This window comes from Ornithorhynchus anatinus, chromosome X1 (assembly GCF_004115215.2).
Source record: "Ornithorhynchus anatinus isolate Pmale09 chromosome X1, mOrnAna1.pri.v4, whole genome shotgun sequence".
Classification (NCBI taxonomy): Eukaryota; Metazoa; Chordata; class Mammalia; order Monotremata; family Ornithorhynchidae; genus Ornithorhynchus; species Ornithorhynchus anatinus.
Window position 1 is genome coordinate 112,091,583 of NC_041749.1, and position 26,092 is coordinate 112,117,674.

The window sequence follows — 26,092 nt, forward strand, 5'->3', positions numbered from 1 at the left end:
GTTTAATAAACATTGTTGTTGTCTTATGCTGTCGAGTCATGTCCGACACATAGCGACGCCATGGACACATCTCTCCCAGAACGCCCCACGTCCATCTGCAATCGTTCTGAGTTTTCTTGGTAAGACTACGGAAGCAGTTTAATAATAATAATAATAATAATAATAATAATGGTATTTGTTAAGCACTTACTATGTGCAGAGCACTGTTCTAAGCACTGGGGTAGGAACAGGGTAATCAGGTTGTCCCACGTGAGGCTCACAGTCTTAATCCCCATTTTACAGATGAGGTAACTGAGGCATAGAGAAGTTAACTGACTTGCCCACAGTCACACAGCTCTGACTTCCAAGCCCGAGCTCTTTCCACTGAGCTATTATTATTATTGTCATATTTGTAAATTGTACTATTTGTTAAGTGCTTACTTCGTGCCAGGCACTTTGCTAAGTGCTGTAAACTCACTGTGGGCAGAGGATATGTCTGTTTATTGATGTATCGTACTCTCCCAAACACATAGTACAGTGCTCTGCACACAGTAAGCACTCAGTGAATACGACTGAATGAATACAAGCAAATCAGGTTGGACACAGTCCCTGTCCCACAGAGGACTCACAGTCTCAATCACCATTTTGCAGATGAGGTAACTGAGGCACAGAGAAGTGAAGTGACTTGCCCAAGGTCACAGAGCAGACGAGCGGCAAACCCAGGTCCTTCTGACTCCCAGGCCCCTGCTCTATCCACTAGGCCATGCTGCTTCTGTATTTATTAAGCGCTTACTAGGTGCCGAGTGAATCAAATAGGGCGCGGTCCCTTTCGGACAAGGGACAGTTTCTGTGACATTGTCCTCCATTGTTTTTTTCATGTTGTTTTGAAGGGCCTCATCTTCCATAGTTAAAGGTCATATGGAGGGGGCCTATTGGAAGGTCTCCCAGCTTGGCGTAACAGCAAGGGAACTGGACGTCAGACAACGGCAAGCAGCAAAGACAAAGTGAAAAGCTCAAGAGCCAAATCGTCAAATGGACATGAAATACTAGCACTTGAGGTTTCCTGCCCATTCAGCCAAGTCGACCCCTTACCATTTGTAAGTGTTCTCTGTTGTGAAGCAAGCTGGTTTCCTCCATTCCTCCAGCCTAGGCCTAGACCAATCCCCAAACTTACCAGGCAATTCCACCTGGAAAGTACAGCAAATTAGCCTGGATTTCAGGGAGTTGATGAGCATTTATTGAGCACCCTCCAAAGGTGATCTGATTCTCAGGGGTCTAAAGTACACTGGACAGGGTGGAAAAGAGGGGATCAGAAAGATGCTGGGGTTGTGGGGGGCAGAAAACAGGGGAGAGACAGGGAAAGAGAGAGAAGAGAGACAAGGGAGGGAAAGTCAGTCAATCATATTCATTGAGCACTTACTGTGTGCAGAGCACTGTACTAAGCACTTGGGAGAGTACAGTGTAACAATATAACAGACACATTCCCTGCCAACAATGAGTTTACAGTCTAGAGGAAGATTAGACACAAATTACGTACAGATAGTGAGTCAGAGGAAAAATATGTATGAAGCAGAATCTCCTCATTCCCTCACTCTGCTTTGTCAAACTTGGGAAAATGGTACTGGAACCCACTCGTTTTTCTTCTCTATCCCCTCCCGGACACTTTCAGGAGAACTCCGGGCTTTCCCCGCCTGGGGAAGACACCCAATTCTAATCCAGTAAACCTTTCAGCGGGCCTGTCTCAGCTACAAACTACTGCCTCTTTCTCAACCAATCAATGGTATTTATTGAGTGCTTACAATATGCAGAGCACCATACTACTACTAATAATAATAATGTTGGTATTTGTTAAGCGCTTACTATGTGCAGAGCACTGTTCTAAGTGCTGGGGTAGTCACAGGGGAATCAGGTAGTCCCACGTGGGGCTCACAGTCTTAATCCCCATTTTACAGATGAGGAAACTGAGGGCCAGAGAAGTGAAGTGACTTGCCCACAGTCACACAGCTGACAAGTGGCAGAGCCGGGATTCGAACCCATGACCTCTGACTCCAAAGCCCGGGCTCTTTCCACGGAGCCACGCTGCATGCACATGGGAGAGGACAATACAAGAGTTGGTAGTGGTAGACACTATCCCTGCCCTCAGGAGATTCTAGACTAGTCAGGAAGTCATTTCAAAATAAATTACAGATGGGGAAACAGCACAGCATAAGGATATGTTCATAAGCACTGTGAGGGTGGGGTAAAGTTGGTAGCCAAGTGCGTAGGGGGTACAGGCCTGGGAGTCAGAGGTGCTGGATTCCAATCTTGGCTCTGCCACTTACCTGCTGTACGATTTGGGGCAACTTCTTCCTGCCTTAGTACCCTCATCTGCAAAAATGGGGATTCAATCCCTGTTCTTCCTTCTACTTAGACGGTGAGCTCCATGTGGGACCTGAATGCTACCCCAGTGCTTAGAACAGTGCTTAGCACATACTAAGTGCTTAACAAATACCGCAGTCACTGTTATTATTACAGACTCAGGTGCATAAAAGACTCAGAAGAGAAGGGAGAATAGGGTGGGGAGAAGAGAGTGTTCGTCAAGGAAAGCTTCTCGGAGGAGGTACGATTTCAGCAGGGCTTTTCCCCACCCCCTTCCAAGCCTACGGAGTAGCATTCAAGTGGTTTTGTGACCCCTCCAAAGAAAATCACACTGAACCCTGGATTCTGCTCAGCTCTAAAGTTGCAGCTTCTCTCCATCGGTATATTTGTTGCCCAGTGGTAGGAGGTCAGCCTTTTACCTCACATCTGGTTCTTAAAATTTCCTCACCCAGGGCAAAAAACAACTAAAAAACCCAAACAAGATTCAATAAAGAGTCACTTCTGAGAGTGCTTTCACTGTTTTCCTGGCAACACAAGTGTCTCTTTCAGGGGTGGAATGTTAAATTAGGCCTCAGCTATCTGAGGCCTGGCAGCTGTCCAGGGAGAGACAATGTTCAGACTTGAAACCTGGGGTGGGTTTGGTAGGTGCAGCTTTGACGATCCTTACAGGTTCATGCATTCAGAGGTTGATTTCATCATAAAAGAATCAGCAAAACATGGGAAAACACCTCCGATCTGCCCCCAGAACTTAAATTTGTTCAACAATCTTTGCTCCGCCACCACACCAAAGTGTCTTTTCATCTCAGACAATAAAGCAGTAGCAGTAAAACTGGTTGGAAAATTAATTGGTGAAGGAAACTTCTGCTTTGTTGCTAGCTGGGATAGGTCCAAATTCCGAGGTTGGGGTGGAATTCTTAATCTTGGAATTTTGACACTGATATTGAGATTCTTCTTGATGGTTGGTTTCTGCCTCGTGAATCTTCACAGTGAGTCTCTTTCCTGGCAGCCTTAACAGAATTGTCAATGACGTGGAACTATTTCTTTTAATAGATGATTTCTGGGTCAGGCCATTTTGAGCATGAACTGTACTCCTGCCACTTTGACCCAATGACAATTAATGGGGTTCTCCACCAAGATGATCTTTTTTCTTAAAGAAACCCAAAAGCATTTATTTGCAAATTTATTTCTTCAGAGCGCTTTTTGAGCCCACCTCTTTCTCAACTCAGGAAATGAGCAGGCTACCTTCTCTTGGTGCTGCAGGGCTCGAGGGACCCAAACCTAGATTAGAAGCCATTTCTAGAATCCAAAATTACAGCTATCATGTGCTTCCCCTCCAGACCCACCATGTTAATGGTATCTAACATTTCACTCACGAGTTTTCTATCCAAAGGTTATCCTTAATGAATCCTGTTTGGAAAGAGCGAGACAGTCTACAACAGCTTCCCTGACCTGTATCCACATTGAACACAATGTCGGTGCTACAGAACGTTAAGGGATGCTAACGACTCTTGCTTTCCTGCCACACACCTTCATTTCTTTTACAGGGTTGAGAGAGGCGTGTTTTAACCAGATCAGTTGTCTGAGTGACGCAGGGAACAGTCATGACCGAGGAGTTCGTCAAATGCCAGAAAAAGGATAGAAGACAGGATCATACAAGTCAAAACTCTGCTCCCATGCCTGTATCAACCCCTGCAGGATGTGACCAACAGAGGAGGAATACAGCGAAAATTTGACTCGAAGTCGAAAGAGATTGCTGCTTCACTGAGAGCTCCTTTGAAGGACATGAGCTATGAGAACAAATCAGCTCATGAAGTATACTTTATTTGTTTCTTGTTACCTGTTCTGGGTAAGTGAAGCCGTAGCTACTTACAAAGGGTCGGGAAGGGTGTCTGGGAGAGAGAGGTTCAGAGGAGTTGCAAACCTGGTTTTTTTCAGGAAATCTTTCAAGAACCTGGTAAACAGTACATAGTGATGCTGCAAAATTGTTTTAGCCCCAGAAGTTATCTGTAGGGGCGCAAAATGATTGGCATGAAGCCAAGGAAAGCTTTCTATCTTGGAGTCAGTGTTATTAGACAGCCTAGCAGGAGGCCAGCAGATGTAACCATCAAGTATTTTGTGAAGTGAAGGTCCTATTCATAAAGGTCTGAGAATGGAGCACTTCTTAGTTCGAATGCTTGGTGCTGGAGCTCTAAATGGGCATTCACTTCCCCTTTGAAATCTGGGGTCATGATAGTTTTGAGGCAAGCAGAGTGAAGTTCTGTTTCAAGGGAAAATAGAACCTGAAAATCCCAAATCGATTTCAATGCGGCAGGGTTTGATTCTCAAACTGGATATAGAGGGCAGGATGGGCTATACTCCCCTATCCCCTTTTGGAAGCATCCCATGTGAAAATGTAAGTTGGAGAAGAGTCTCAGGAAGCAGGAAAGGGAGATTATAGCAGCATGGCCTACTGGATAGAGTACGGGCCTGGGAGTCAGAAGGTCATGGGTTCTAATCCCGGCTCCACCACTAGTCACTAGTTCTCTGGGCCCCAGTTCCCTCATCTGGAAAATGGGGATTGAGACTGTGAGCTCCACGTGGGACAGGGACTGTGTCCAACCCAATTTGCGTGTATCCACCCCAGCGCTTAGTACAGGGCCTGGCACATAGTAAGCGCTTAACAAATGCCATTATTATTATTACAGGAGAGGTATTTCAGCATCTCAAACGGTGTCACATATGAGGCCTAAAAGGCAATTCCTTTTGTCTGTGGAGATTTGGTTTTCTAATCTGAGGAAAGGAAAGACAGGAGTAGCTTTAGAGATGGGTTTGCTTACCGGAACCTGAGGGCACTCGGTCTCTGTCTTGATCGCACCAAATTGACGCTATCCATTTGTTGCTAAGAGTTTTTGGTAGGAGAGCATACCCTGGAATTACCTTTCGATTTTGCATTCTCTTTATAGACTGATGTGAGTAATTTGTTTCTGATTTTTATTTCTAGGTAGCCAGTGGACTGATGATAGCTGTAGGTTTATATGCAAAACTCTCCAAGGAATCAAGTAAGTGCAATTAACTGTTCGTCTCTAATGTTTGCTGAGAAACTTAGTGAAACTGTAATTTGGCAAAGTCATTGCATTGTTCCTATAAATTATATGGCTACTGCAAAGTGGAGAATATTCTAGGTTTGGGATTGTAAGGAAATGATCAGTCCTTGCTGACAATGTCATATGTCTCCCAAAGTAATTAATCATTCTTATTGTTTTGGCTTCTTACAATTAACTCTGTTCATCTCTTATGTTTTCTCAGAAATTTAGTGAAACTGTACCTTGGCAAAGTCATTGCATTGCTCCTAACAAGTGGGTTTTTTTATGGTATTTGTTAAGTGCTTACTATGTGCCAAGCACTGTTCTAAGCATTGGGGTAGATACAAGATAATCAGGTTGGACACAGTCCCTGTCCCAAATAGGGTTCACCGTCTTAATCCCCATTTTACAGATGAGGAAGCTGAGGCACAGAGAAGGGAAGTGATTTGCCCAAGGTCACACAGCAGACAAGCGGTGGAGCCGGGATTAGAACTCATGACCTTCTGACTTCTAGGCCTGTGCTCTATCCACTAGGCCATGCTGATTCTCATTTTTATTTTTATGGTATTTGTTAAGCATTTCCTGTGTGTCAACCACTGTTCTAAGCACTGGGGTAGGTACAAGTTAATTAGGTCAGATACAGTCCCTGTCCTGAATGGGGCTCACGATTTAAGTAGGAGGGAGAACAGGTATTTAATCCCCATTTTACAGTTGAGGAAACTTGAGACATAGAGAAGCAAAGTGACTTGCCCATAGTCACACAGCAGGCATTTGGCAGAGCCAGGATTAGAACCCAGGTCTGCTGACTCCCAGGCCTGGCCTCCTTCATTCATTCATTCAATCGTATTTATTGAGTGCTTACTGTGTGCAGAGCACTGTACTAAGCGCTTGGAATGTACAATTCGGCAACAGATAGAGACAATCCCTGCCCAACAACTGGCTCACGGTCGAGGCCACTCTATTATATTGTTACTGCCAAGTGGGGAATATTGCAGTTTGGGGGCTGCAAGGAAATGATCATTATTTGCTGATAATATTATATTTCAATCATTCTTATTTTGATTGCTCCACCTTTTTCATCTATGGGACATGAGTAGACTAGCAAATGTATTTTACTGGGCGGATGACCAAAGCATTAAAAATGGAGTACAGGAAAATAACAAAGGAAATGAGTAACTTATGTTAAGGGGAAAAAAAATCACTGGTCAAAACATCGAAAGAAGAAAATGCAATGAAAAGATTGGCCTTTCTGTTGACTTGGTTCTTATCTGCCCTTTTCCTCTTTCCCCCGATCTGCTCTCTGGGTGTATGAAGTCTTGAGCCAATGAACATGAGAAAGTGTGGATAGCAATACAAGTCATGGCCATTTTAAGCAATCAAGCAATCAATCATATATATTGAGTACTTACTGTGTACAGAGCACTGTACTAAGCACTTGGGAGAATATAGAATAACAGAAGTGATAGCCACGTGCTCTGTCCACAACGAGCTTAGAGTCTTGAGGAATTTAGCCACAATTTAGCCACAAATCCTGCTGGTCACCATCAGTAATCAATCAATCAGTGGTATTTATTGAGTGCTTACTGTGTGCAGAGCTCTGTGCTAAGCGCTTGGAAGAGTTGGTAGACAGGTTCCTTGTCCACAGTGTGTTTCCAGTCTAGAGTCTGCAGTCTACAATCTCGGGAGCATATTGTTTAATCATGATGGACACTAAACCGGAGAACGGAAGAACAGAAGTGCCGTTAGCAGGTCAGACTAACGGTTCAGCCAGGAAATATTCTGTCTCTAGCCTTGCTGTTGGTCCAGTGAAAGGAACCCATTCCGAGAGTCAGGAGATTGGGTTCTAAAGATGGTTCTGCCAGCTGGGGCTATGCCATCCGTGGGGAAGATTTAATGATAATAATCACAATTATGGTATTTGTTAAGTGCTTACTATGTGCCAGGCACTGTACTGAGCACTGGAGTAGATACAAGCAAATCGGGTTGGACACAGCCCCTGTCCCAAGTAGGGCTCACGGTCTCAATTCCCATTTTACATATGAGGTAACTAAGGCCCAGAGAAGTGAAACGACTTGTCCAAGGTCACACAGCATACAAGTGGCGGAGCTGGAATTAGAACCCATGACCTTCTGACTCTTCTGACTGAAGAATTACTTAGGGTTCATTCATTCATTCAATTATATTTATTGAGCACTTACCATGTGCAAAGCACTGTGCTAAGAACTTGGGCGAGTAGAATATAACAGTTAACGGACCCATTCCCTGCCCACAGCGAGCTTTCGGTCTCTTCTGTGAGGTCGACCGGACTAGCAGGAATTCTGAAAAATAGCTAGCTGACATGGACGGTGAGAGACCACAGTGGCTACCAAGGCTGCAAGGAAATGATCATTATTTGCTGATAATATTATATTTCAAGCCTGCCAGTCAGCCAATCCGTAGGTCAGTGGTATTTATTGAGTGCTTACTGTGTGCAGAGTACTGTACTAAATGCTTGGGAGAGGACAATAAAACAAGCGGCATGGCTTAGTGGATAGAGCATGGGCCTGGGAGACAGAAGGTCATAGTTTCTAATCCCGGCTCTGCCACTTGTCTGCTTTGTGACTTTAGGCAAGTTACTTCACTTCTCTGGGCCTCATTTACCTCATCTGTAAAATGGGGATTGAGACTGTGAGGCTGTGGGACAGGGACTGTGTCCAACTCAATTTGCTCGTAACCACCCCAGTGCTTAGTACAGTGCCTGGCATATAGTAAGTGCTTAACAAATACCATAATTATGATTATTATTATAACAATAAACAGACACATTCCCTGCCCACAACGAGCTGTGAGGCTACGGAGAAGCAGCGTGGCTCAGTGGAAAGAGCATGGGTTTAGGAGTCAGAGGTCATGGGTTCTAATCCCGGCTCAGCTGTGTGACTTTGGGCAAGTCACTTAACTTCTCGGTGCCTCAGTTACCTCATCTGAAAAATGGGGATTAAGACTGTGAGCCTCACTTGGGACAATCTTATTACCCTGTATCTACCCCAGCACTTAGAACACTGCTCAGCACATAGTAAGCACTTAACAAATACCAACATTATTATTATTATTATTACAGCATAGCATCGGCACTCTGCTGAGGTCTCTTTGGCTGGAAATGGGGCCTGCACGTAACCTCCATGGGTTCTCCATAATGTGTTTTGTCCCTGTCGTTGCACTGCGTGTCCCTGAGAGAGGGCAAGTGACCACAATCAATTTCAAGTCTCCAGCCTGACTGAGACATTGTTCCTGCCGGTAGACTCCAATAGCAACAGCAGGATGCTTGGAAGAACAGTGTAATGGCTGCTTTTATTAATAATAATAATGTCAATAATACCAGTAACAATAATGATAATAGTACTGGTATTTGTTAAGTGCTTACTATGTGCCAAGCACTGTACTAAGTGCTGGGTAGATTCAAGATATTCAGACTGGACACGGTCCATGTCCCTCATGGGACTCACAGACTACATGGGTGGGGGGGTAGCTAGTTCTTGAATCCCCATTTTCCAGGGGAGGAAACTGAAATGCAGAGCAGTTAAGTGACTTGCCCAAAGTCACACAGCAGACCCGTGACAGAGTGGGGATTAGAACCCAGGTCCTCTGACTCCCAAGCCAGAGTAGGCCATACTGCTTCTGCCCTTTGACATCCCTGCTGAAAGGAGGGAAGTAGCGTGGCTTAGTGGAAAGAGCCTGGGCTTGGGAGTCAGAGGTTGTGGGTTCTAATCCCGGCTCCACCACTTGTCAGCTGTGTGACCTTGAGCAAGTCACTTCACTCCACTGGGTCTCAGTTCCCTCATCTGGAAAATGGGGATTGAGACTGTGAGCCCCACCTGGGTACCTTGGATCTACCCCAGCACTTAGAACAGTGCTTGGCACATAGTAATCGCTTAACAAATACCATTATTATTATTATTAATAAATAATTGGACTAAAATAACCCTCACAGAGTGCAGATTCTTCCAAGTGGCCACTTTCAATGCTACACTTGAAGTTCATTCCTGAGCCCCTCCATATTCCTATGGAGACCAGAAACACTCCTTACCGTGTGTGTGTGTGTTTGCTGCTTCCCAGGTGCTGTGGACACCCTCCTGGCTGAGCCCTCTCTCTTAATAATCGTCGTTGGAGTCCTCACTTTTGGAATCACGTTTGTGGGCTGCACTGGGGCCCTTAGGGATGTGCCGGTGCTCCTGAAAATGGTAAGAAATAGATACCAGGTAATTTCTGTCCTCAACGAGTTAGAATAACTAAATCAAGGAAAATCTGATCCAGGCCGCCTGGGGTTCACTACACTTTAGCTTTATTTAAAATTTTTTTTAATGTTATTTGTTAAGCGCTTACTATGTGCCGGGCACTGTACGAGCACTGGGGTAGACACAAGCTAATCAGGTTGGGCACAGTCCATATCCCATGTGGGACTCACAACCTTAACCCCTATTTTACAGTTGAGGTAACTGAGACCCAGAGAAGTGAAGTGACTTGCCCAAGGTCATACAAGAGGCAAGTGGAAAAGCCAGGATGAGAACCCAGGTCCTTCTGACTCCCAGGCCCATGCTCTATCCACTAGCCATGCTAATAGGTGCACTATAGAAGGTTACCACACCTAGTTCTACCTAGAGAGGGACAAATTTGCTAAACTCACTTTTAATTAAATTACCATATTCCCACTCCCCTATGAATCAACACTTTACTGTGGCAGGAGAGTTTGCAAACACCAATGAAGCTCAGAGCTATGCATTGAGAGATATGCTCGCTAGGGTTACCCATAATGGAAAGGTCTAAGCTGAGTGTCAAAGTTGATTTGCTTGTGCTGGGCAGCAGCGGCGTGGGAAAGAGTCAAAGGCGGATGATTAAATGATCAAAATTTTGATCAAAGACAATGGCAGAGACTCAAGTTTTCACTGCACAGAAGAAGGCAATGTTAAACTGTTTCCATATTTTTACCAAGAAAACTCTACAGATACACATAGCAGAATGAGAAGCAGCGTGGCTCAGTGGCAAGAGCCCGGGCTTGGGGGTCAGAGGTTGTAGGTTCTAATCCCGGCTCTGCCACTTGTGAGCTGTGTGACTTTGAGCAAGTCATTTCACTTCTCTGTGCCTCAGTTACCTCATCTGTAAAATGGGGATTAAGACTGTGAGCCCCACGTGGAACAACCTGATTACCTTATATCTCCCCTAGCATTTAGAACAGTGCTTGTCACATAGTAAGTGCTTAACAAATACCATCATTATTATTACTATTAATAATGACTACAGATATAGTGCTGGAAGATGGGCGGAAGGCACTCAATGAGCTACTGGGGATGAGTAGACGATGTCTCAGAGTATCGTGGGTGTTTATGATGTGGCCGAAATAAAGCCTTCAGGACCTCCGGTCGCTGATGTTGCTATATGAGAAATGAGTTTCTGAAGCTGTAAAGATACCCTTATTATTGGAACATGGAATGTGTGGAGTATGAACCAGGGAAAGCTGGAAATAGTCGAGAATGAAATGGACCGATCAAAGATCGACATCCTAGGAAGAAAAGAAATAAAATGGACTGGTATTGGGCATTTCTAATCGAATGAGCACATCATCTACTACTCTGCTCATACTGAAAAAAGAAGAAATGGCGTAGCGGTAATTGTGACCAAGAAAATTGCTGAGACAGTTATCGGATATAATGCTGTCAATGACCAATTGATATCTGTTAGATTCAGAAGAAAATCATTCAATATGACAATATTTCAGGTGTATGCCCCAACAACAGATGCAGAGCAAGAAGAAATAGGTTTTAGATGAAGTGCAGAGAGAGAGACTGATAAAAGTTGCAAGCAAGAGGTGTTGATTATCAATGGAAATTGGAATGTAAAAGTTGGTAAAGGAATGGAAATAAAGGTTGTTGGAAAATATGGCCTTGGAAATCAAGACGGGGACCGGACCGACTTACTGATTTCTGTGAATCAAATAAGTTTTTTTTATTGCCAACACCTTCTTTATCCAATATATATGACGGTTGTACCCATGGATTTCACCAGATGGACTATATAGAAATCAAATAGACTATATTAATTTTAGAAAGAGATGGAGGAGTTCTATTTTGGCAGCAAAGACATGGCCTGGAGCTGATTGTGGGACAGATCATGAGCTGTTAATGTGTAAACTCAGGCTAAAACTTAGAATGATCAATAGTGCTTTACAGCTGCCCAAATATGACCGGATGGATTTTCCCCCTGTATTTAAGGATCATGTAAAAAATCGGTTTGAGGTGCTATAACCCCACAGACAAGGAACCAGAGAAAATGTGGACAGAGAATAAAAATGTCATCAAGGAAGAAAGCTTTACAGTATTGCAAAAGGTCAAGAAGCAGAAAAAGCCAAAATGGATGTTGAACATAACTCTGGAAGTAGCCAGAAAAAGGAAGCAAGTAAAAATCAGGGGACAAAAGAACCGGCTTAAGGAATTGAGTTGAGAATTCCAGCGCTCTGCCAGGAAGGACAAACAGGAATATTATAACAGCATATGTAAAGGAATGGAAGTCAATAACAAATGTGGGTGGATAAGATCACTATTTCAGAAGATTAAGGAAATTAAGGGAACATGTTGTCCTCACATTGGCTTTGTCATTAAGCAAAGAGGGACTCACGATAAATGATGCCAGTGGAATCAAACAGAGATGGAAGGAATACACACAGGAACTATACCAGAAAGATAGCAATGTACAAGAAGTATTTGAAGAACTTCCTTTTGAATAAGAGCCACTCATCATGGAAAGTGAAGTTAGATCAGCTTTTCACTGTCTCGCCAAAAATAAGGCACCTGGCTTTGATAGGCTTCCTAATGAGGTGTTTCAGGTGGCTGGAGAGGAATCGGTCAAAGTCCTTACTGAATTATGTCAACAGGTATGGCTAACCGCTCAATGGCCATCTGATTGGAAGAGATCAGTTTATGTTCCAGTCCTGAAAAAAGGAGATACGACTAAATGCGACAATTATTGTACAGTTTCCTTGATCTCACATACCAGCATCGAATGAAGACCTACATGGAACGCGAACTGCCCGATGTTCAGGAAGGATTCCGGAAAGGATGAGGGACGTGAGATATTATTGCTGATGTCTGTTGGATAATTGCAAGGACAAGAGAATATCAAAAGGAAGTCAGCATGTGCTTTATTGATTATAGTAAGGCCTTTGACTGCATGGACAATGAGGAGCCCTGGCACGCATTAAGGAAAATGGGCATGCTGGACCATTTAATTGCACTAATGTGGAACCTGTATGCCAAACAGGAGGCTACAATAAGAACAGAATAGGGAGAAACATATTAGTTTCCCATCAGTAAGGGTGTAAGACAAGGATGTATCTTATCGTCTTATCTGCTCATCCTGTATACTGAATAAATAATGAGAGAAACTGGATTGGATGAAGATAAACGGGGAGTGAAGATTGGAGGAAGGAATATAAACAACCTTCATTATGTTGATAGTACTACCCTACTAGCAGAAAGTGAAGAAGATTTGAAGGGCTTATTATTAAAAGTTAAAGAACCGAGCAAAAAGATGGGCCGACATTTGAATGTCAAGAAAACAAAGATCACAACAACTGGAAGTTTTAACACATTTGTAGTGGATGGAGAGAAGATTGAAAGAGTTGACAATTTTTCTCTCCTGGGATCGATAATAATAAAGGAACTAGTAGTCAAGAAATACGCTGAAGATTAATGTTAGGAAGACTTGCTATGAAGAGCCTGGAAAAAGTCGTGAAATGTGCTGATGTATCAATTGCCACACAAATGAAAATTGTTGAATCTATGGTGTTCCCAGTGACAACTTATGGATCTGAAAGCTGGACAGTGAAAAAACAGGATAGAAAGAGCATCTATTCTTTTGAAATGTGGTGTTGGAGAAAGTGTTGGCGAATACCATGGACTGCTCGAAAATCAAACAAATGGATTTTAGAGCAAACTAAACCAAAGTGGTCTTTGGAAGGCCAAATGACTCGACTTAGATTGACATATTTTGGACACATAATCAGGAGGACTAATTCTCTGGAGAAGACACTGATGCTAGGAAAAGTCTAGGGAAAATGTGGGAGAGGCAGACCAGCAATTGGATGGATAAAGACCACAACGACGATAACGGAATAACCGTTAACAAGGTTACAGATTATGGCAGAGGACAGGACCTTCTGGAGAAAGTATATCCATAGAGTCTCTGTGAATCGGAAACGACTCGACGGTGCTTAATAATAATAATGATACCATATTCCCAAGACAAGATCCCCCAGTGGCTACTCACAATCACACACACCCCATTATAAAATCTGTTTATTTTATCTCTGGTCTAAGCAACAATCAATCACAATTATTGAGAGCTAACTGTGTGCAGAGCACCGTAGTAACTGCTTGGGAGAGTACAATATATCAGAATTTGTAGACAAATTCCCCACCCACAACGAGCTTACAGTCAAGAGGGAAGGATGCAATAAAGTCTCCATTATGGGCCCCTTCCTTTTTTTTTTGTGGTATTTGTTAAGTGCTTCCTGTGTGCCAAACACTGTACTAAGCGCTGGGGTAGAGACAAGCTAATCGGGTTGGACACAGTCCATGTCCCACATGGGGCTCATAGTCTTTATCCCCATTTTACAGTTGGGGTCACTGAGGCCCAGAGACGCCAAGCGACTCGCCCAAGGTCACCCATTTTAATGACTGGGTCTTCATCCTGAGAACTTCCTCCTTGTGTTTTTCAGTTTGCCGGGGTATTGCTGGTCATCCTCATTCTCCAGATTGTGGCTGCAGTGGTGGCGTTTCTCTTCTCAAGCTTGGTAACTTGGCAGAAAATGGCGGCCTTGGCTGAAAATTAAAACGAGGCTTCCGATATATTCTCTTCTCTGGTGGCCCATGGTTGCAGGTTCAGATGGCCCTACCTCAATCCCATTCAGTCTGAGGGGCTATTTTGTTAGAATTTGAAACTGTTTTCTCCTCTTGATCCTCCCATGGAAACTAGTAGTTGCTGAGCTGTTTTGGCTCTGAGCGGGAGGGTATTCTTAGCTGAAGATTTTTTCCTGTGGAACTCACATTTTTGCAAAGGAATTAGAATCTAAGGACCACTGAGTCCTGTTGGAATTTGGATAAATCAATCAATCAATGGTATTTATTGAGAATTTACAATGTGCAGAGCACTGTACTGAGTGCTAGGGAGAGTATAAAATGTAATTGATGATTCTTGAGTTCCTCCAGGTGAAAAATGACAGCTTTCTGGATATCCTGAATTTTGGATGATAAATCTATTTGAAAGATGCTTCTTGATTTTTTTTTTTTGTCACAGGTGATGGATAAGGCAGCATTTCTGATGGAAAAAGCCATAATCAATTATCGGGATGATCTGGATTTACAGAATCTCATAGATTATATCCAGAAAAAGGTTAGAACTGCCTTCGAATGTTGTTCAGTCACATTTCTTAATAACTATTTTTTCATTAAAAGAAATGAGAAAAATAAAACCAAGATTAGTTCATACATTAAAATTGGGGTCTTTGTATAGAGCTGTGAAAGCATCATCATAATAACAATAATGATCATTGTGGTGTTTGTTAAGCACGTACTATGTGCCAATCACTGTACTAAGCATGAGCATAGGAGTCAGATGATCTGAGTTCTAATCCCGGCTCTGCCTCCTGCCTGCTGGGTGACCTTGGGCAAGTCAATTAACTTCTCTGGGCCTCAGTTTACTCATCTTTAAAATGGGGATTCAATACCTATTCACTATCAATCATTTGTATTTATTGAGCATTTATTATGTGCAGTTTGCTGTACTAAGCGCTTGGGAGAGTACAAACAACACTATAACAGATACATTCCCTGTCCACAATGTCCTACATAGACTGTGAGCCCCATAAGGAACAAGGACTGTGTTCCACCTGAGTATTTACCCCAGTGTTTAGTACAGTGCTTGGCACACTGCTCCTCCCAGCAGATGATGCTATGTGAGCCAGTGGGAAAACTTAAAAATATGCTTGAAAGCTGAACAGATGAAAGTCCCTTCCTCACATACCTGGGTTAAGGATCAAGGATTGAGGCTGGCCCTGGGGATGCTGGATGTTTTCCATCTACACCCACTCCCTTGGAGAACTAATTTGCTCCCGTAGCTTCAACTTCCACCTATATGTGGATGACCAAATCTACATCTCCAGCCCTGATCTCTCTCCTTCTCTGTAGTCCTGCATTTCCTCATCCATCCATTCATTCATTCATTCAATCATATTTATTAAGCGCTTACTGTGTGCAGAGCACTATATGAAGCACTTGGGCAAGTACAACAATGAACAGTGACAATCCCTGCCCACAGCGAGCTCACAGTCTAGATGGGGGAGAGGCAGACGTCAATATAGATAAAGAAAATTACAGATATATACATAAATGCTGTGGGATTGGGAGAAGGGAGAAGAGCAAAGGGAGCAAGTCAGGGAGATGCACAAATCAGGGAGATGCAGAAGGGAGTGGGAGATGAGGAAAAGTGGGGCTTAGTCTGGGAAGGCCTCTTGGAGGAGGTGTGCCTTCAATAAGTCTTTGAAGGAGGGAAGAGTAATTGTCTGTGGGATTTGAGGAGGGAGGGTGTACCAGGCCAGAGGTAGGACGTGGGCCAGGGATCGGCAACGAGACAGGTGAGATCGAGGCCCAGTGAGAAGCTAAGCACTACAGGAGCAAAGAATGCGGGCTGAGTTGTAGAAGGAGAGAAGTGAGGCGAGGTAGGAGGGGGCAAGGTGATGGATTGTTTTAAAGCCAATGGTGAGGAATTCTTATTTGATACAGAGATGGATAGGCAACCACTGAAGATTTCTGAGGAGGGGGGGTGACATGTCCTTAACATATCTGTAGAAAGATGATCTGGGCAGCGGAGTGAAGTATGGATTGGAGTGAGAAGAGACAGAAGGTTGGGAGGTCAGCAAGGAAGCTGATGCAATAATCCAGGTGGGATAAGCAGCATGGCTCAGTGGGAAGAGCACAGGCTTGGGAGTCAGAGGCCGTGGGTTGTAATCCCAGGTCCACCACATATCAGCTCTGTGACTTTGGGCAAGTCACTTAACTTCTCTGTGCTTCAGTTACCTCATCTGTAAAATGGGGATTAAGACTGTGAGCCCCATGTGGGACAACCTGATGACCTTGTATCTACCCCAGTGCTTAGAACAGTGTTTGACACCTAGTAAGTGCTTAACAAATGCCATCATTGTTATTTAGCGCTTAGTACAGTGCTCTGCACACAGTAAGCGCTCAGTAAATACGATTGAATGATTGTATTCATGTTGTAGCAGTTTGACTGGAGAGGAAAGGGTGGATTTTAGCGATGTTGTGAAGGTGGGACTGACAGGATTTGGTGACGAATTGAATATGTGGGTGGAATGAGAGGAATCAAGGTTACCACCTTGTGAGACAGGAAGGATGGTGGTGCTGTCTACAGTGATGGGAAAGTCAGGGAGAGGACAGGGTTTGGGTGGGAAGATAAGGAGCTCTGTTTTGGATGTTAAGTTTGAGGTGACGCGAGGATATCCAAGTAGAGATGTCTTGAAGGCAGGAGGAGATGTGAACCTGGAAAGAAAGAGAGATCAGGGGAGGAGATGTAGATTTGGGTATTACCTGCATAGAGCTGGTAGTTAAAGCCATGGGAGCGAATGAGTTCTCTAAGGGAATGGGTGTAGATGGAGAATAGGAGGGGACCCAGAACTGAACCTTGAGGGACACCCACAGTTAGGGGGTCTCTTTCCTCCTGCCTTTCCTTTCCTCCAGACTTCAGGACATCTCTACCTGGATGTCCCATTGACACCTCAAATTTAATGGGTCCAAAACAGAACTCCTTATCTTCAAACCCAAACCCTGTCCTCGCTTGATCTTTCCTATCGTGGTAGACCATGCCACTATCCTTCCTGTCTCACAAGCCCATAACCTGGGTGGCGTCCTCAACTCATCTCTCATTCCAACCCCATATTCAATCCGTCACCAAATCCTGTCGGTTCTATCTTCACGACATCGCTAAAATCCGCCCTTTCCTCTTCATCCAAACTGCTGCCAAGCTGATCCAACCACTTATCCTATCCCTCCTTGACTACCGTGTGGCTCAGTGGAAAGAGCATGGCCTTGAGAGTCGGAGGTCATGGGTTCTAATCCCGGCTCCTCCACTTGTCAGCTGTGTGGCTTTGACAAGTCACTTCACTTCTCTGTGCCTCAGTGACCTCATCTGTAAAATGGGGATTAAGACTGTGAGCCCCACGGGGGACAACCTGATTACCTTGTATCTCCCCCTCCCCCAGTGCTTAGAACAGTGCTTGGCACATAGTAAGCACTAACAAATACCATTATTATTATTATTATTATTGTTATTTCCACCACATCTGTCTCCTCACCGACCTCTGGCCTCCTGTCTCTCCCCACTCCAGTCCATACTTCACTCTGCTGTATGGATCACTTTTCAACAAAAACCTTCAGTCCATGTCTCGCCATTCCTCAAGAATATCTAGTGGTTGCCCACCCACCTCTGCATGAAACAGAAACTCCTTCCCATTGACTTTAAAGCCCTCAATCAGCTCGCCCCCTCCTACCTCACCTCACTGATCTCCTACTCCAGCCCAGTCCTCACAGTCGGCTCCTCTACTGCCAGCTTACTCACTGTTGCCCGATCTCGTCTATCTTGACCCCTTTCCCCCATGCTTCCCCTAGCCTGGAACCCCCTCCCCTTCTATATATGCCAAACCATTATTCTCCCTTCCTTCAAAGCATTATTAAGGTCACATCTCCAAGAGGCCTTCCCTGATTAAGCCCATTTTTTCCCAGCTCGCTCTCCCTCTGTGTCATCTATGCACTTGGATCTGTGACCTTTGGGCATTTGATATTCACCCCAACCCCACAGCACTCATGTACATATCTTTAAATTACATATTATAAATTATTTATTTATATAAATGTCTGTCTCCCCCTCCGAACTCTAAGATCGTATATGGGCAGGGAATGTCTCTGCTAATTCTGTTGTATTGTTCTCTCCCAAATGCTTAGTACGGTGCTCTGCACACATTAAGTGCCATTGATTCACTATTGATTGATCAGCAGCACCAAGCATTTAGTACAATTAATAATCCGCCCTTTCCTCTCCATCCAAACTGCTACCACGTTGACCCAAGCACTTCTCTTATCCCATCTTGATTACTGCATCCTTGCTGACGTTCCGCCTCCTGTCTCTCCCCACTCCGGTCCTTACTTCACTCTGCTGCCCGAACAAAACCGTTCAGAACAGGTTCCCCACTCCTCGAGAGCCTCCAGTGATTTGCCATCCACCTCCGCATCAAACAGAAACTCCTTACCATCGGCTTTAAAGCACTCAATCACCTTGCCCCGTCCTATCTTACCCCACTGATTTCCTACCACAACCAAGCACGTTCAATCAATCGATCAATCAATCATATGGATTGAACACTTGCTATATGCTGAGCACTGTACTAAACATTTAGGAGAGTAGGATACCACAGAGTTGGTAGTCACAGTCCCTGTCCACAACACTTTGCTCTAACACCAATCTACTAGCTGCGCCTCTATCTCGTCTACTTTGTTGCTGACCCCTCGCCCACCTCCTGTCTCTAGCCTGGAGGCTGTTGAATTTGGCAAGAAGGTCATCGATAATCTTAGAGAGGGCACCGTTCATGGAGTGCAGGGGGGAGAAGACACCAAGTCTATAAAATTTGAACTTCATAAATGTAGGTCAAATTTCCCACAGATTCTTGGCAAAATTTCATTCCTTTTGCACTAAAAAGTAGTGGTTACTTATTACCATTTCTAACATTTATTGACACCTCTCAGGGTCACACCTGGAGAGTTTCCACTACTCTACCAGTCTTGACTAGGGGAGGGAGAGTCAAGCGGAGGCCTACCCATTCCATCCCTTGCTTGGCCAGTGGCTAGCGAGTGGCAGGCAATCTGCTACAAGTCGAAACTCACCTGTGCCGGGCAGCAGCGGCATGGGAGAGAGTCGAGGGCGGAGACTCAGGTCTGCGTGGAAGGAGGTAATGGGCAGTGTGGCTTAGTGGAAAGAGCACGGGCTTGGGAGTCAGAGGTCATGGATTCTAATCCCGCCCCTGCCACTTATTAGCTGTGTGACTTTGGGCAAGTCACTTAACTTCTCTGTGCCTCAGTTACCTCATCTGTAAAATGGGGATTAAGACTGTGAGCCCCACGTGGGACAACCTGATCACCTTGTATCCCCCAAGTGCTTAGAACAGTGCTTTGCACATAGTAAGTGCTTAACAAATACCATTATTATTATTATTATTATTATTATTAAACTGCTTCCGTAGTCTTACCAAGAAAACTCAGAACGATTGCAGATGGACGTGGGGCGTTCTGGGAGAGATGTGTCCATGGCGTCGCTATTGTTCTTGTCTGTCCATCTCCCCCGATTAGACTGTAAGCCCGTCAAACGGCAGGGACTGTCTCTATCTGTTGCCAACTTGTTCATCCCAAGCGCTTAGTACAGTGCTCTGCACATAGTAAGCGCTCAATAAATACTATTGAATGAATGAATGGGTCGGACATGACTCGACAGCATAAGACAACAGCAATGTTTATTAAACTCTTATTATATGCAAAGCATTGTACTGGGAAGCTGTAGTGGGATATCAATTAAGGTGTGCTCTTGTTTCAATCACATTTATTGAGCGCTTACTATGGGCTGAGCATTTGGGAGAGTACAGTATAATGGAGTTGGTAGACACGTTCCCTGTCCACAAGGAGCTTATAGTCTATGGAGTCACAAGGGAACTGAAATTGTCTAAGTGGGGAAGGACAGGCACATAGAAAAAAAGAAGCAGCACAGTCTAGTGGATGGAACCCAGGCCTGGGAGTCAAAAGGACCTGGATTCTAATCTCGGCTCTGCCACTTGTCTGCTCTGTGACCTTGGGCAAGTCAGTTAACTTCTCTGTGCCTCAGTGACCTCATCTGTAAAATGGGGATGAAGACTTTGAGTCCCATTTGGGACATGGACTGTGTCCAACTTGATTAGCTCGCATCTACCCCAGCCTGTAGTAAAGTGCCTAGGTCATAGTAAGCGCTTAACAAAGAGAAGCAGCGTGGCTCAGGGGAAAGAGCACGGGCTTGGGAGGCAGAGGTCATGGGTTCGAATCCCGGATCTGCCACTTGTCAGCTGTGTGACTGTGGGCAAGTCACTTAACTTCTCTGTGCCTCAGTTACCTCATCTGTAAAATGGGGATTAAGACTGTGAGCTTCATGTAGGGCAACCTGATTAGCCTTTATCTACCCCACTGCTTAGAACAGTGCTTGGCACATAGTAAGTACTTAACAAATATCAACATTAATGAACAAATACCATAAAAAAGCAGTATTATGCTATGCCAACATACTGAAAACAGGTTAAAATTCAATAAGAAAAACTATCCACAGGTTCTGAAGCCCAGGATTACAGAGGCTTTTCCCTCAGGAAAACTGTCCCTGGCTTCTCAAACCTGGACCGTTTTAGGGCCCTTCCAGCAATTCCTGGGATATTAGAAAAAGTCCCTATTACAGAAACCCAAACTTTTTTACTGTCAGGTTCCAAGGTTCATACACACGATGAATAAATAATTCTGGTACCCTTTAGCTTTTCAGAATAAGTAACCTGAAGCCGATTTTGTTTTAATCCCCATTTTCTCTCTCAGTTTGAATGCTGTGGGGTGCATTCCTATACAGACTGGTCCCAGAATGTATACTTTGACTGCAGAGTCTCCAACCCAAGCCTGGAACGCTGTGCAGTCCCTTTCTCTTGCTGTATCTGGGAGAAGAAGGTGAGTGAGGAAACCAGGAGCGTCTGTCACTAGGCCATGAGAAGCAGCATGGCCTAGTGGACAGAGCACAGGCCTGGAAGTCAGAAGGACCTGGGTTCTAATCCCGCCTCCACCACTTGTCTGCTGTGTGATCTTGGGCAAATCACTTCACTTCTCTGGGCCTCATTTACCTCGGCCGCAAAATGGGGATTAAGACTGTGAGCCCCATGCGGGGACAGGGACTGTATCCTTCTTGATTTGCTTGTATCCACCCCAGCGCTTAGTACAGTTCCTGGCACATAATAACAATAATGATGGTATTTGTTAAGCGCTTACTATGTGCAAAGCACTGTTCTAAGTGCTAGTAAGTGCTTAACAAATGCCACAATTTTTATTATTATTACTATTATTATTAATAACTCTCCCCCATCTCCTTATTCTTAGACTGTAAACCTTAACCCAGGGACCATGTCTAATTCCCATTCATGATTTTTTTTTCCCAGTTCTTTATACTGTGGTTTTGCATGCGATAGGCTCTTAATCGATACTATTATTACTATCTCTTCAAAACAAAAGCTCAACCTCTGAGATTTCTACCTTGGAAGGTTATAAGAGAAAACTAGTGACGTGCGTCCAACCTTATTAACTTGTACCTACCCCAGTACTTAGAACAGTGCACTTCAGTATGCACTTCACAAATACCATAAAAAATAAAGAACAGTCCCAAAGGGACAAGCATCCAGAGCACAGAGTAGCCCTGGCGTTAGCATGGAGAAGCAGCGTGGCTTAGTGGAAAGAGCTTGGGAGGGGCTGGGAGTCAGAGGACATGGGTTCTAATTCTGGCTCCGCCACTTGTCTGCTGTGTGACCTTGGGCAAGATGCTTAACTTCTCTGTGCTTCAGTTACCTCATCTGTTAAATGGAGATTAAGACTGTGAGCCCCAAGTGGGACAACCTGATTACCTTGTAGCTACCCCAGTGCTTAGAACAGTGCTTGGCACATAGTAAGTGCTTAATAAATACCATCATTATTATTATTTGAACTCTTCACTTCCCAAGCTCAGCACGTTAACCTCAGCAGGGCCTTAATAAAGACCATTATTCATTCATTCATTCAATCATATTTACTGAGCACTTTCTTTGTGCATAGCACTGTACTAAGCGCTTGGAAAGTACAACACAGCAAGAACTATAGCATGACGCAGTGGATAGAGCATGGGCCTGTGATTCAGAAGCTCATGGGTTCTAATCTCAGCTCCACCAGTTGTCTGCTGTGTGACCTTGGGCAAGTCACTTTACTTCTCTGTGCCTCAGTCACCTCATCTGTAAAATGGGGATTGAGACTGTGAGCCTCATGTGGGACAGGGACTGTGTCCAATTCAGTTTGCTTGTACCCACCCCAGTGCTCAGTACAGAGCCTGGCACACAGTAAGCGTTTAACCAATACCATTATTATTATTATTATATTATCATCATCAATAGTATTTATTGAGTGCTTACTACATGCAGAGCACTGGCCTAAGCATTTGGGAGAGGTCAATACAACAGAGTTGGCAGACACATTCCCTGCCCACAACAAGCTTACGGTCTAGAGGGGGAGAAAGACATTAATACAAATAATTTATAATATATTACTATTACTTGAACTAAAGTGAGCTCCTACACGACTATCTGAAGGGAGACACTGGTCCTAATTTACTAAATTGAGAAGAACCCTTTCTTCCTTCAGGGCATTCTCAACACCATGTGTGGCTACGGGACTCAGAACCTGAAAGCGTGGAAAGCGGAAGATTTGATCCATACTGAAGGCTGCTTGGAGAAGATCGTCACCTGGGGTCAGAGAAATCTGCTACTTATTGCAGGACTGGCAATAGGGCTGTTAGTTTTGGAGGTAATGATCGCCAGAAGCATGAGGATGAAATTGCTTGGATTGGCTTCCTTTTTGTAATAGGGAAGCAGCATAGCCTAGTTGACCAAGCACGGGCCTGGGAGCCAGAGGACCTGGGGTCTAATCCCGACTCCTCCACTTACCTGCTGGGTGACCTTGGGCAAGTCACTTCACTTCTCTGTGCCTCAGTTTCCTCAATGCAAAATGGGGATTCAATACTGCTCTCCCTCCTACTTAGACTGGGAGCCCCATGTGGGACAGGGACTGTATCTGACCTGATTGATTTGTATCTACCCCAGTGCTTAGAACAGTGCTTAGCACATAGTAAGCATGTAACAAATGCAATTAAAAATACAAAAACAATTCACACCAGACTGTGCCGTATGCTAGAAGATTGAAGTCTGATGGCGTTGAAGACTGATGTCTGCTTAAACAGACCCATTTTTTTTTTTCTATTTCACAGGCAGAGTCTGGTCAGCAAGAAAGATGTAGAATTAATTGAAGCAGAAGTTTTCAACCTTTTTTAGAAACCTTATCCCCATGGTCTCAAGGTTTCACCTGGAGTACCTCCCAAAACATAGTTTCCCCTCACACTTAACCCCTCTCTTCACCTCCTCCTCTCTGAGAGCAACATACCAAGAGCAACTGCAGTCCGTGGAGAAAACTACTCAGAGCGCTAGGCAAGATTTTATCTGTCATCGGTCCCTGCTCTCAGCTGCCTCTTCAATCAATTGGTGGCATTTATCGAGTGCTTACAGTGTGCAAAGCACTGAACTAAGCACTTGAGAGAGGACAGTATAACAGAGTCAGCAGACATGTTCCCTGCCCAAGGAGCTCTCTACTGTCGGCCCCTTTTATCTAACATAATGGCCATACTCCCTACAGTGCTTTGAAGTACTTGTCTGAGCTGAAACGAGTTCCCTAAAGACTAGGCCATAGGGGCATTTATTCCCTGATGTGCTGGATTAGAGCGTAGTCGAGCACTTTCCTAGGCAATACTGCAACTGCTGTTAGTAAAATGAAAGACATTTCATTCCCTCAAGACCATTGGCAATCTCTCAGCTCTGAGGTACTTTCAGGGGCACAAGTGCCACATGTATTCATTCAATCATATTTATTGAGCGCTTACTGTGTGCAGAGCACTGTAACCCAGGCTTGGTTGGCCTACTGAAGCTGGACTAAGCGAATGACTCCTTTTTCCTTCCAGATTGTTGTGCTCTGTTTAGCTGTGATGTTAATTTACCAGATCAACTTCATCATTCAGAAAAGGAGCAGCACAAGGAAAGAACCTGGACAGTGAAAGGAAGAACTCTAATAGAGCCTCTCACCTTGCTCAGCAAGAGAGAAACGAACACCAACCCAGGGAAGAAGTGCAATTAAGAAACCCAGTGAATCCCCCAGAAGACATTGGGTCAAATCACGACAAAGGGAATGGATCTCCTGGAACATAATGAACTCCAGATGGAAAGTCTTGTATCCGCATCAAACGAGGACTGTCTGCAGTTCAAGAAGTCCCGTACACCTGATAGAAACCCACGCGATTGATCCGTTTCATTTTCTCTCATCTTTATTACCAAATGCAGTTCAATGAAAAGAAAAGCTTTCCTCTTGGTGTTTCAGTTGTCCCCACTGCTCATTTGTACTTGAACATAGAATGCCCTACTTTTAGGATTACGGTTGGTTTCCATGGAGATGGCTTATTTGCCACACAGCAGACTCTCCTTTCAGGTGGCTAAGGGGAAGGCAGTACAGCTGGAACACCACAGGGGTAAAGATTGAGTGTACCGGAGAGTCCCGGTTTAAAATATATACAAGAGGAAAAAAACAACAAGACCGCAGAAATATGCCAAAGGAATAACACTGCATCTAAATAATTGTTTTCTTAAAATGTTTTTAAAGTCCATTTTATGGAATTACTTAGAAAGTCTGGTATACAGATTTGGGGATATTTTGTAGCCATGGTGTTCTCCGGGAGGAATATTCATATTTTCATTACCCCACAAAAATGTTCTCTCCAGGCACCACCAACTGTCAGAGGAATTGTCTCGAGCATCAAAATGTTAAAGCTATTTTCCCACTGAATTGATGCCCCATTTTGGAAAGTTCAACTCCTGGGCATTTGACCAAAGCACAAGGTGAGGAGATATGATTTTTCAAACATTTTTGCTATTTTTTTTTTGCAACAGTAATTAACTCCAATTTTAGAATCAACAGAACACCTGAAACTTCTTGATTTTAAAATTTTCCAAAAAGCGAAGTAGCAATCGATAAGATTATTAGCTTTAAATACAGATAAAGTGAATTGCAGTAAATTGGCCTTTCCCCCACACGTTTAGCCTTTCCAGCCCGAAAAGCAGTTTACTTTAAAATGCCTTTGCAAATGGAAATTTCCAATTTTGCCAGGGAATGAAGGGAAAACAATCAATCAAAAGTATGTACTGATCAGCCACTCTGTGCAGAGCATTGAACGAAACACCTGGGAGCATGCGATAGCCTCGTTACCTTCGAGGAAACTTCAAGGAGCCTATATAGTCTAACAAGTGTGAATTCTGAAAAGAATAACTCCAAACTGTAAGGAACAGCTAAAAAGAATGAAGTTGTAGGATTTCCTATTATTAGCAATATTATAGGGCAGCACTTAACTGAAATAAGATTCACAAACATTTGAATTCAATTAGTTTACCCTTTACGATGGCACATTAATCTTTCATTCATTCAATCACATTTATTGAGCGCTTACTGTGTGCAGAGCACTGTACTAAGCGCTTGGAAAGTACAATTCGGCAACAAATAGAGACAGTCCCTACCCAACAACAGGCTCAGTGATACTGATTGACAGCTGTGGAACGAACACTGTACTAAGCACTTGGAAGAGCACGACAGAAACATAACACATATTCCCTGCCCTCAGGGAATTTACTGTACAACTGGGAAGAGAGGCAGACAAAAAAATTATTTACAAATTTTTACAATAATTTACAATTATTTATTTGGGAATTGGAGGGAGAACAA

The 26,092-nt window shown here is 44.0% G+C and overlaps 1 protein-coding gene and 1 non-coding gene across 3 annotated transcripts; both read left to right on the plus strand.

Moving 5' to 3' along the window:
- Nucleotides 1-797: 797 nt before the first annotated feature.
- Nucleotides 798-24,694, plus strand: LOC100080694 (tetraspanin-33-like). Of its 2 annotated transcripts, none has more exons than XM_029049714.1 (9): nt 798-1,076; nt 3,882-4,183; nt 5,318-5,375; nt 9,492-9,616; nt 14,146-14,220; nt 14,724-14,819; nt 21,089-21,214; nt 22,922-23,027; nt 24,288-24,694. In XM_029049714.1, the coding sequence occupies exons 2-9, from the start codon at nt 4,127-4,129 to the stop codon at nt 24,458-24,460; spliced, it is 816 nt and encodes a 271-aa protein (XP_028905547.1). In that variant the 5' UTR covers nt 798-1,076; nt 3,882-4,126; the 3' UTR covers nt 24,461-24,694. The 2 variants fall into 2 exon arrangements, with proteins under 2 accessions (XP_028905547.1, XP_039766254.1); XM_039910320.1 differs by having other exon boundaries at nt 22,922-23,083; nt 24,288-24,475.
- Nucleotides 19,228-19,365, plus strand: LOC114807186. Its single transcript, XR_003755239.1, has one exon. It is a non-coding gene; the product is annotated as a small nucleolar RNA SNORA7 (small nucleolar RNA).
- Nucleotides 24,695-26,092: the final 1,398 nt, after the last annotated feature.